Source organism: Myotis davidii, unplaced genomic scaffold (assembly GCF_000327345.1).
Source record: "Myotis davidii unplaced genomic scaffold, ASM32734v1 scaffold238, whole genome shotgun sequence".
NCBI lineage: Eukaryota > Metazoa > Chordata > Mammalia > Chiroptera > Vespertilionidae > Myotis > Myotis davidii.
This window is the reverse complement of record NW_006293779.1, coordinates 2,229,598-2,241,714: the sequence shown is the minus strand read 5'-3', so window position 1 is coordinate 2,241,714 and position 12,117 is coordinate 2,229,598. Positions and strand designations below refer to the sequence as shown.

Genomic DNA, 12,117 nt, shown 5'->3' with positions numbered 1-12,117 from the left:
GCGCCCTCCCCCTGGGCTGCGCGCAAGGGGCGAGCAGCCGCCGCGATGTTCAGCTGGCTGGGTACCGACGACCGCCGGAGGAAGGACCCCGAGGTCTTCCAGACGGTGAGCGAGGGGCTCAAGAAACTCTACAAGAGCAAGCTGCTGCCCCTGGAAGAGCATTACCGCTTCCACGAGTTTCACTCGCCCGCCCTGGAGGATGCCGATTTTGACAACAAGCCCATGGTCTTACTGGTGGGCCAGTACTCCACTGGGAAGACCACTTTCATCAGGTGAGCCAGCCCAGGACCCCCCACCCCCCACGCCCGGCAGCCCCACCCTGCCCCCAGCGCCTATGCCTTCCATTCACTCCTGGTGCCTCCTCCAGGCTGGGCACTGTCTTCTCTCCCAGGCCTTGGAAGAAATCTTTGCATGCACATGTGTCCAAAGCCTACTCCACCATTTCACTGCTGGTCCCCCACCCCATCCTACCTCATGCCTCTCCACTGTACTTAGAGCCTTGGCTCAAGTGGTCTGTTTGAAATGTTAAAAACCAGAGCCATCTTGTTCCTCCCATTTTATGGATGGTGAAACCAAGGCCCAGGAGGCACGAGTGAGAAATCCCTTATCCCAAGAGTCCCGTGTGGGATTATCTTACACCCTCACTTTTTAGGGACATGCCCTTCATGGCCACTTCCATTTCCCTTGCCTTTTAAAGGCTTCAGCCATTCACGTAGGGGCTTTACAGTTACAGCTGAAGAGGTGGGCTGGGGACCCTGTGGCTCCCCTGCCTGGTAGCACTGCTTGTCCTTTTATCATTTTCCTTCGCGGAGCAGAGCTCCGACATGTATCTCTTGGAGACTGGACAGAAGCAGTATATCCAGAAAGAGCATGTTGTGATTGAAAATCTTTTCCCTTGTTTGGTCTTAATGGCTCGGTAATAATATTAAAGTCTTTTAGAGGAGAAGGGATATTGACGATTGTCTCATCCAGCTTAGTGGGTGAGGTAACTGAGTCATGGAGAGGTTAGATGCACCGTCCAGAGGCATCTCCCTGGGGGGAGGCCAAGGTGGGATGCTAGTCCTGGACCCATGGAAGGAGATGCTTGGCCAAATGCCTGTGGCTTTGAGGGTGAGTCATCCATTCTCTTGAATTACTGAGTCCTTGGGCTGGAGAGATCCGCCAGAAGTCAACGTGTCCACCTTGCATTCAGAGAGGTCCGCATATGGGCCACTAGAGGGATGCGAATCCTTCTTATCTTTAGACAACAGGCTTCTCTCCAGTCCGCAGGCCCCACATCCTTCAAGGCCAGCCATTTTCCTTGGCCTCATCTACAGCCCTGGCCAAGCTCTTGGTGCTTCTGGTCCTCTGTGTTGAGAGGCAGGCTCCTACAGCGTAGCGATGGGTCCCGTGGCCTCCGAAAGTCAGTGGTGCTCATCTCTGCCGGGTTTAAAGCGGGTGCTCTTGTTTCCATTCCTTGACGGAGCACCTGCAACACTCAGCTCTAGTCTTTGATTGGCAAGAAAAGCAGCAACGGGAACAGTCTGGTTACTGATTCTCCAGATACAAATGTTCTCTTAACGGTAAACTTCCATAACACACGCTTTCTGCAAGCTGCGCATGCCCCACGCTAACATGTTGTGTCTGAATAGACCACCAGATCAAGTTTGCCCTTGGGTAGGCGGATAGCCTTGGGCCCAGCAGCTTGGAGAGACTGAGTGATTTCTGAACAAGTTTGGTACCCAGGTCGGGGACGGGGAGAGGTGGGTGGGCTGGTTGGCTTTTGGATCTTATATTGTTGGAACTACAAGGACCCTTCGTTATGAATTGAACCCATTGCTTCTTAACTTTTTAGAAGTTAGTTCCTTCTTTGAAAATCTGATGAAAGCTGGACTTATCTTTAGAAAAAAATACGCATACATCACAAATGTATACATAATCTTGTGGGCCCGAGGACCACCGTGGACTTCAGGGCGAGGGCTCTGATCTAACCCATCTCCTTTACTTTATTACATACCCATTGCTGCCAAATACACTCGAGAGGTACCTGGGTTCTGTGCACGATTCCTTTTAACCTGTGTCCTTTCTCTGGCCTGTATTATGCCCCCACGGGAAGTCCTGGCCGTTAACAGAGGGCTCCTGCCTTTGCAGAGCCTTCTCTGGCCCTCTGGACACACCTTGGTTCTTTAGAGCTTCTCTTTTCCATAAAGGCAGCACACACAACCGTGCCTTAGCTCCTGGGGCCTCGCCTGGGGTCTCAGCCACGGGAGGTTCCCCGTATATGTTTGCAGAATGGGAGGGAAAGTGGGGAAAGGCAGGTGTCCCTAGGGTGCTGGATCTCTAAGCATCAGACAGGTTTAAGGGCCTCTGTCTGAGACTCTCCTGGTTTCGCCTGAGTCATGCTGGCTGTTAACTGGGTCTAAGAAAGTGGCAGGGTCGAGCTACCATAGATTATTCATTATCTGAGGGAAACAGGAAGGCCGGGAGGGGCAGATCCCTCCACTTTCTTATCCTCCAAGTACAAGAGTTCTCTCTCCCCACTCATGTCAGTAACTGAATTTAGCTCATGCATCAAAAGCCGCCTCCCCTTGGGGGAGAGTGGGCCAGCCAGGCAGGAAGGAGGGCTTACAGCACAGGGACGCCCTCCCAAACCAAATTGCATCTTTTCCTTCCTTGTCATTAAATCCACGGAACAGTTATTTTCTTTAAATTGGAAAATGCAGAGAAGGATGTACGGAAGAAGAAGAAAGATCACCCCTAATCCCAGAACTCCAGGGAAACCATTTTAGATATCATTCACATGTATATAAATATACATATTTCCAGTGTGGTTAGCTATCTTATCACACGGTTAAGATCATTCATAATGTAATTTTGTATTCTGATTTGTTTTGCTTACAGCACGAGCATTTCTCGTGTAGGTTTAAAAATCTTTGTAAGCATTCTTTTTGAGAGCCTCGTGCTATTTCGCTGTATGTGTATGCAATTATTCACGGCTCCAGTCTACTTCTTTTGAATGTCTTCGGATATTTCTGATTTTTCTGCTATTGCAGTATCACTCTGAATATCGTTGTGGGTAATATTTTTCCACACACTGACTGTTTCCTCAGAGATTCCCAGAAGCGAAGTCACTAGGCCAAAGGTTGTGCAGCGTTGTTTCTGTTTATTTATTTTATTTACTTATTCTTTTACTTTCAATTTTGCTATTCAGAGTCCTATTGCTGAATTGCTCTCCAAGAGGGTAAGTTGGTACAGCACCCCTCTCCCAGGCTGCACTGGGGTAGGAAGGTGCACGGGGTGTAGATTCTTAGGGTGCCCTGGCCTCTCCGTCCTCCCCATCCCTGCTTCCTGCCTTGGACACCACGCTTCTCCCCTCCGTCCCAGGCTGAGCTGTGAGGGACCTTTCTCTCCAGAATAGAGACTTGCCTCTTCATTCCCAGCCCCGGGCCTTCGCCGCTGGAGTGCCCACCCACTTTCAGTTATATGTACTTGCCGCAGGGTTTATTTCTTTTCTCAGGAAGAACACGCAGAAAAGGGCATTCTTCTAACAACTAATTAATGGGCTATGATCTCTGCCTGAAATAACTTCTCTGGCCTACGGCCCGGCAACCCAGAGTAATAAAATAAACAATAAATTGGCCTGGTGGCTGCTCCCTCCAACACAGGCTGCCTGCTCGGAGTACAGTAGCTCTGTGTCCCTCGGGCCTGGCAGCCTTTCCCTGCCTCTGCTGTTTTTCTCCCTTCGCTCTTCCTTCCCCTGGCAGGCAGCCTCGAATCCCTCCTCCCTTGCCCCATCTGGCCCCCTGGTCACAGAGGTGACTAGCCGGCTGGTCCTAGGGCTGCGGAAAGCCCAGCGCTCTCAGGGGCCATAAGGGAGGCCAAATAGAGGATTGGGGGTCGGGGGTCAGGCCTAGGGCTCCCAGAGCCAAGCTGCCGGTGTCTGCACAGGGAGGTCTGGGCTGATCTCAAGGCTCAGGTGGCCCTTCTACAGCATGACTTGGACTCTGAAGTATGAGCATACAGTGGGAGCTGCTACTAGCCGACCCTTTCAACCTCTCCCACTTCTTCAGGGGGATGTTTGAATCCTCCTCAAAAGTGACTAAGCCTTTACCTGTGGCTGCTCCATCCCCACCGCCTAGGCCTCACCCCGTACATTACAGCATCACCATCCCACCCCCTTCCAGGCAGGCCCACTGATCTCTGCCAGGTCTATCCCACCAGGCACAGTCCCTGCAACACCTCTGTCCTGTCCACCCTGAGCTCAGTGGACATCCTTTTCCTGTCAGGGCTCGGATCTGCTGGGCCCTAAGTGAGGCAGGGTCCGCCTGCCCCAGGTCGTTTAAGATCCATCTTGGAAGTTAGGTGTGTGGACGGCATCAGGAGGAGCGCTGCCTGGGAGGAGGAGGACCCTGGAGAAGGGGCTCCACCCCGTCAGCATTGGCAATGAGGCCAGACCATGGATAGAACACGGCCTGCTCAGCAGAACCTGGGCTCCAGCGGACACCAACAAGAGGCCTTGTTAGCAAGATCTATCCCTCCTGTTTCCTCACCTCTATCGTGTGAATCGTTACGGCTGCCTCCGAGGGTTGCTCGGGGTTAGAAGGGGGAAAGGACCAATGTAGCTCGTTCCTTTGCAGGCACTCTGCTTGGGGCTTTATCATTCCCTCTCCTCTTTCTAGCAGATTCTCTAACCAGAGTCTTAGAGGCTGGCCCTCAGGAGGTTGGGGAAGCCCTTGTTGGCCCCTCCCACAGCCAGGTGAGGGGGCGGAAGGTGGGGTGCAGGAAGAGTTGGAAGAGGGGCCTGAGCCACAGTGCTGGGGAGAGGGTGGGCAAGGGGAGGGGAGCAGGGGGCTTGGCAGTGTGGCCACCTGTCTGTGCTGGGGTCACCTCATCCACTGGCAAAGGCTGCTGTTCCCCAGGGACAGTGGTGGCTGCTCTGCTCTGAGGAGCACAGAGCTGACTCAGACCTCAACTGCACCATCAGGGGTCTCCCCCACCTACTCCCTCATTTTGTGTCTCTGGGGTGCTTTATAGTCTCCCTAAAACCCCTGAGGCTGACAGGGCAAGTATGATTGTTGGGACTCCGTTTAATTTTATTTTTCGTTTTAATTTTTTAAAAAATCTTTAAAATGTTTGAGAGTATTATAGATGTTCCCCCTTTCTCCTCCCATTGCCCCTTCCACCTGGTTCCCACCCCATCCCAGGCCTTCACCACCCTATTGTCTGTGCCCATAGGTCAGATAGACCAAAGATTCAGATCTATAACACGAACACCCATGGTACAAGGCAGAAAGTGATATGTGCCTTCAGAGTCTACTAAAGATATGCAAATTAACAGCTATGTGATTTTCGGGGAAGAGTGTAAGTCAGGGTTGGGATGACGGCATCAATCAGTTAAGGCCTCACTGAGGCGGCATCGGGACCGGATTTGGAGACTCTGGAAATGCACTGAGTATTACAGGCAACAATGAGGTGTTTGTTTCCTCTAATTATTGTTTCTTCCAATGTGAGCAAATGTCTGGGGTAGCCTTTGTTTTTCTCAAACTCATGGGTGTCATATCAAAACCTCTAAGCCGTCCCTTTGGCTAGTTAGAAACCAAGGATTATCCCCTTTTTTATAAACCAGGGACACTGAGCCACTGGGCTGTTGGGTGATGTGTCCAAGGTCCTATCTGTGATGGAGGAGCCACCCAGGAAGGTGCCTTCTGGGCTGAGCCCAGGCAGAGGGCCCAGCCCACGGCAGCATGTGTGCGGAGCCCGCCCCTCTGTTCCCTCCCTGGTGCTGGCCCAGCGGCAGCCCAGCCGAGGTCCGGCCCACTGCTCTGGAGAGGGGTACTTTGGACGCAGACTGCGTTAAGAGTCTTGGCTCCACGCCTCTCCCTGGGTGCTTAGGTCACCACTAAAGCAGACCGCATGCTTAGAGTGCCATCCCAGCAGGAGACACACACACACACACACACACACACACACAAATGAGGAAAATGCCATGAAATAATTTACTGAATCAAAACGTACAGAAAAGTGGTTCTCATAGAAAAAAATCAGCCTTGTGTAGGACTTCCATACACCTATTTTATGGTTTTAGTATTTACTTGTTTTTCATTTGATGCCGGGGGATGGCATGGAAGGGTTGGGGGAGGGCACAGCGCACCAACATCGTAGCTCTTACCATTGCTAAATATTTTCATTTGGCCATGAACTTGGGCAACCTATATCTCAATTGACTCCACTGCAAAACTGAAATAATGCTGCCATCCCACCGTGCTTGTAGGATCGAGTCAGTGGAATAATTTGGGTAAAGGTCCCAGAACAGCACCTGCCACTCAGCAGCCCCTCCTTACCCTTGCACGTCCTGGTCTCAGCCGTTCCCACCCAGGCTTGAATTCACTTGGCTTTGTGTCTGCTGCCGTGGGAATGGTTGCGCCTGGCAACAGAGGCGATTTGTATCACTTCCCACAGAGCAGCAGTGATGAGATCCCTCAATAGGTTGTCCTTTCCGGACACAGTGGAGGCTTTGTGAAGGGGGCACTCGGTGCTGCAAGCCATACCCAAATGTTCCTGAGAATTTACCCAGTTCCGGTTCTCTGCCCGGCCCCACTGTGTCCCTGGATGTGCTGGTGACTTTTCTGGACTCTATGTTCCTCCAGGCCCTTGTGTGGTCAGCAAGTTTGGGCTCATGTGGGTTTAGCCACAAGGGCAGGACAGCCGGCCCAGCCTCCTGTCTTTTGCTCAGACAGACTCAGGCTGGGGCTCCGGCTCATCCCGGGAAGTGGCCCTGTCATGCTAGGAAGTCACCCTTTGATCATCTGATCTCACAGCACGTCTCTCAGGGATGGAATCTGAGCCGCCTGGGTCAGCAGGATACTCCATCACTGCCATTTGGCCCTGTTCAGTCTGAGTGTTCTCAAAGCTGCCTCAGAAATGCTTCTTCCCACTTCTGTCTATGTCAGCTTTCCCTCAAGCCTTTGGTCACCCACCAGCCCCTCCTGCCTCAGAACTCACACTTGCCACCCCACTACTGGGCTCCGCTTAGGGCTTCTCACCCACGTGCTCACGGGGCAGGGGCTCCTGGCACACAGACAGAATGGATGGGGTTCCCCTGGCATGGTGTTGGTTCTCATGAAACGCCTTCCCAGGGAAATCTGGCTTTACTATTTTTAAGTCCCAAGAATGTCCTTGGAGAGCCAGTGGGCCTGGGGCCTGCTCTGGTCACTTGATAGCAACAGCTTTTGCATGCCATGCGTCACTCATTGAGGCCTCGCTGAGAACCCCTAGGGCAGGCGTGTATGGAGGTGAGTACATTGCTGGGTTTGTGGGACCCAGAGCCTACCTTTCTCCCATGGCCTGGGCCCTGGACAGCCTGCAGGAGACACACACACCTTCGTGGCCTTCTTGATTCCTTCGTGGCCTTCTTGTCCCCTTCCTCATTCTAGTCCCATGTGGGGCTCAGCCTTTTTGCATTTCCTGGTCAAGAGGAGACCTACGGCAGGAAAGGAGATAGTAACAGTAGTGGTTGGGAACATAAATTCTCAAATCCAAGTGACAGGTTCAAATCCGAGCTCAGCTATTTACCGATGGCATGACCTGAGGCAAATTGTCTAACCTCTGTCTCCCACTCTTTAAAATGGAATGATAAATCTGGGTGCCAGGCACTGGGTTAAGTGTGGAAGGACTGTAACTAGTTTAACCCTCAGAACACCCTATGAGGTGGGCTTTCTTATTAGGCCTATTTGACCATGAGGGTCATAGTACTCACCTCAGAGTAGATATAAAGATGAAATGAGATAATCCATAGAAAATCTAGAACAGTGCTTGGCACATCACAGGTGCTTGATACATTGGAACTATTACCTCCCGTGTTATAGAGGGCGGTACTGAGGTTCATAGAGGCCCCGTGCCTTCTGAAAGGCACGTCTCTCCTGGTTCAAGATTCCCTGCCTCTCCCTTGAGGGCCTGGAGGAGGAGGCACACTGAGAAAGCAGGAAGCTCTCGCCCAGTGTGCAGCTGTTGGAAGTCTCCTCATTCATAGCCGCAGTGCCAGATTTCACAATGGTCCTCTAATGGAGGAAATCCTGCTTCACACCCAGATTGTCAGGCTGGGATGCTGGAGGGAGACAAAGGGCTTCCCCAGGCCACCTAAACCCTCCGGTGTGTGCCGGCAGCGGCTGGAAGGGGAGCCTTCTGGGCACCAGCTTCTCTGCTGGCTCCCTGGGGAGGACCCATAGCAACCGACTTAAACTGCCTGAACCACAGAGTCATGGAACAGCTCCGAACCCTTCTCGGAGGCACCGGCAGGAGACCCATGAGCTGGAAATAACCCCAGCGCGTCTCCCTGGCCACCACCCTGTGAGCAGAGCAGGACCACTGCTGCAGGCCTACCTAGGGGAGGCATGGGATGGGCAGAGCACTTGGTCCCTGGAGACTTGGCCTCTGGTCCCAGCTCTGCCTGACCTTCGGTGGGACCTGGATCAGCTCTCTCTGCAGTGACTTCCTCAGGGTGGAAGGCGTTCGAAGAGCAAAGGATTTGGTGTTAGATTGATATCGGTCTGGGTTTCAGCTCTTACTATTAGCTATTTAACTTGGAGAAAGTCACATACCTTCTCAGCCCTCCATTTCTTCAATACCTACCTAGAGGGCTGCTGTGAGACCCAAAGGAGATAATGTTCCCAAAATGATTGGTGTGATGCCTGGCATGTGGAAATGCTATGGAGTGTCAGTGGTCTTATTAGTAAAATGGGAGTGCTGTCGACCCCAGCTGCACATTTGGGTCACCTGGGGAGCTCCTAAAAAGCACCCGTGGCTAGGCCCCAACTCTGAGTGAATGGGTCAGAACCTCCGGGGGTGGGGACCAGGCACCTTAGCTAGAGCTCCGAGGTAGCTCAGCTGTGAAGCTGGGGTGAGGACCACTGGTCCAGGAGGTCTCCATGTTCCCCTCCCAACTAACAGTCTCTGATTCTACCTCTCTTCTCCTGGGGGCCCTCGAAGTTCAGGAGGTTCTCAGCACAGTGAAGGCTCCCCCAGAGTCTGTGTTTGTTGGTCAGTACACCCTGAGCTCCTCGTCCATCATGGTCTTGGAAGATGCCCCTGGGACTCTCCTCTGGTCAGTCCCAACCGGAGGCAGTTCTGGACTCCTCCCCTGAATCCAGCCTCATGCTATTTGGGCCCAAAGCTGTTCTGAGCTTCTTCTAAAGGACTCAGTTGTCTTTAGGAGCTGTTCTCTTCGTTCTCTGGCTCATCATGTGCCTTTGCTTTTGACTTCTAAAGGGGGCTGTTTAGAGGGGCATGACCTTGGGCTGTCACTGCTCTGGCCAGGAGAAGAGTGAAGGAAGGGGCCTGGCACCTAGAGAATGGACCAAAAGTCCTGAGGGAATGGAGACCCACTTTTCATAATGTAGCTGTCACACTGGCTGCATTTTTTTATTTTTACTGATTTCAGAGAGGAAAGGAGAGGGAGAGATAGAAGCATCAATGATGAGAGAGAGTCATTGATCAGCTGCCTCCTGCACGCCCTGCCCCCCCCCCCGCCCCCCGCCGGGGATCGAGCCCGCAACATGGGCATGTGCCCTGAACCAGGAATTGAACAGCGACCTCCTGGTTCATAGTTCGATGCTCAACCGCTGAGCCACGCCGGTCAGGCACACTGGCTGTATTTTTGTCTCATGTATGAGCTAGTTTTCTATGAAAGGACTGACCAACCAGATAAATAAATAATGACCTGTGGAAAGCTGGCAGAGTCCATGGATGCTCTAATTCTAACCAAGTCTTTATGCAGATCCGCCAGCAGGTTACCTTCAGTTGTAAAGTCTGCCATGCTCTGTGCAGCAATCACTGCCCACCCATGCTCCAGCCCCGAGCCCAAACCTTGCATTTTTTTCCCCTACTGACTCAGGGAGAGGAAAAGATAAGAACCGAGAAGAACAGATTTGGTATTTTAAGTTCAGTTGTAATCCCACCTCCTCCACCACGTCTTTGAAACCCTGCCCAGCAGTCATCTCTCCCTGCCGAGAAATCTCGTGGCTATGGACCTTGCCCTTCCGTCCTGCCTTGTGGTAGATGCTCAGTGTTGATCTACCAGCAGCATCCCTGCTTTATGACTGTGCTCCCTCTGCCAGGTACCTTCTGGAACAGGATTTTCCAGGCATGAGGATTGGGCCCGAGCCGACCACCGACTCCTTCATTGCAGTGATGCAGGGTGAGGTGGAGGGGGTCATCCCTGGGAACGCTCTGGTGGTGGATCCTAAGAAACCCTTCCGGAAACTCAACGCCTTTGGCAATGCCTTCTTGAACAGGTGAGTGCAGAGGGGCTATACACACTGACTTTTCTTCTTCTTGGAGTATGAGAAGGGAAAGCACAGGGCCGGGTGTTGGGAGGCGTGGTGCCTTTCCCATACCTAAAGGCTCTCTTGATTGTCCCTTCCTTGCTCAGAATGTAACTGAGCCAGTCACTACAGAGTAGGGATGTGGGAGCTGCAAATGCTAGGCTGCCTCCTCCTGGTCAAGGAGCAGGGAAGGGTACCGCAAGGTGAATCACACACACACACACACACACACCACCCCCACCCCATATCTGCACCTCCTGCCAGTAAGAGCGGAGAGCACTCCCAGCCTTTGTCTGTGCTGCCAAGGGGATGTGCATCCAAGTGGAAGGAGGCAGAGGAAGGTTTTCTCTGTTCCTGGACATTGTTTTCCCTTGGTGGAACGAACCCTGGACTTAAGGTGGAAGTCCTGAGTTTGAGCACTGACTTTCCGCCTAACCTCATTGTGTGGGCTTGGACAGGTCACAGGTAAAAGCCTACAGACACCAGAGTGGTTGTGATGATTTGAGTGAAAAAGCTCTAGGGAATGCTTGGTAGGCTGATCCAGGTCTTCCTGTTTCTGCTTAACCTGATCCCCTGATTGCACTTTTTCTGTAAACCCACACCACATGTTTGCATGAGTATTTCACTGGAAATTTTTAAACTACTTTCCCTAATTGGAGGTATTTAGAGGAGAGGGAAAGGCTATAGGCTTTGGCTTCAGACAGACCTGGGTTCAAATCCTACCAAGTAGCACCATGGATCTCAGACAAATTACCTAACTTCTCTGTATCTCACTTTTCTCGTCTGTGAAATAGGATAATACTAATACCCTCCTTCGAGGCAAGAGCATGAGATGGTCTTGTGGGAAGTTGGCATTTGACATGGGTGATCAAAGATGAGCGAGGTGACACTGAAAGTATAAAAAAAAAGCACAACAAAACCAACATTCCAGGCAAACAACATTCCACCCAGAGGGGAATGAGAGAATGTGGCTTATGCAGGAGCCCTGTGACCAGAACTGGAGAAGCTTCGTGCGTTTCTGACCATGGGCTGGGGATCTGCCAGGCATGTCCATGGCGAGGCAACAGGAGAGGGGGGCAGCTTCACTGCAGCTACTCACAGGAGGCTGCACCCTAGACCTCGGGTGCCCATCTCTGTGCCCCTCAGCCAGCCTACAGCAGCCTACACCTTGTCCCTCATCAAATCCCCGCCCTTCTCCAATCACCTCACCTCCTTCTTATAGCATTTGGCCTCCCTTCCCTTCTAGAGAGACTGGGAACCAGTGATGTGTACCCAGATCCATCTCGTTGTTTGTTCAGTCTACCCATAAACAAGTTCATCTGCCTTTGTCCTCACTCCCTCCACCCGGGGCATAGAGAGCTGTGGCTTCTCTTGTCCTCACAAGGTCTAACTCCTGCCACATCATGTCCTGGGCTACGGGACATCTTCTCAGGGACCCTCCCTATCAGTGACTGCTTCTCCTTCTGACCACTTCACCCTGCCTTGGCTCCTTCCCTTCACACGAAAATCTCCTCTTGAAAACCCTACAGCAGGTTTCTCTCTCTCTCTCTCTCTCCTCACAGCCAAGTTTCTTGGCTTCATCTCCTCGTGTCTTCCCAGCCTGTGGAATGTAGCTTCACCCTACCACAGCTGCTTGTGTGAAGGTCACCGTGACCTCTTAGTGATCATAAGCAGGGCCTCTTTCCACCCTTACATTACCTCTTTGGAATTTGTCTCTCTTGACCACCATCCCCTCTCCTCCTGCCTCCCTGGCCAGGCCCTCTCTGCATCCAGTCTCCTCTGTGTCCGCTTTTTCTCTGGCCCTGATGATTTTCTAGGA

At 52.3% G+C, this 12,117-nt stretch overlaps 1 protein-coding gene across 2 annotated transcripts in view; it reads left to right on the top strand.

Moving 5' to 3' along the window:
• The first annotated feature begins 6 nt into the window (after positions 1 to 6).
• Positions 7 to 12,117, top strand: part of EHD3 (EH domain containing 3) — a 30,839-nt gene continuing 18,728 nt past the window's right edge. For both annotated transcript variants that reach the window (XR_001514503.1, XM_006767420.2), the window contains exons 1-2: positions 7 to 272; positions 10,092 to 10,268. Coding sequence is in view for 1 of the 2 variants with exons in the window: in XM_006767420.2 (XP_006767483.1) it covers positions 46 to 272; positions 10,092 to 10,268 (404 nt within the window). In the remaining variant the exon portion in view is untranslated. The remainder of the gene's footprint in view (positions 273 to 10,091; positions 10,269 to 12,117) is intronic.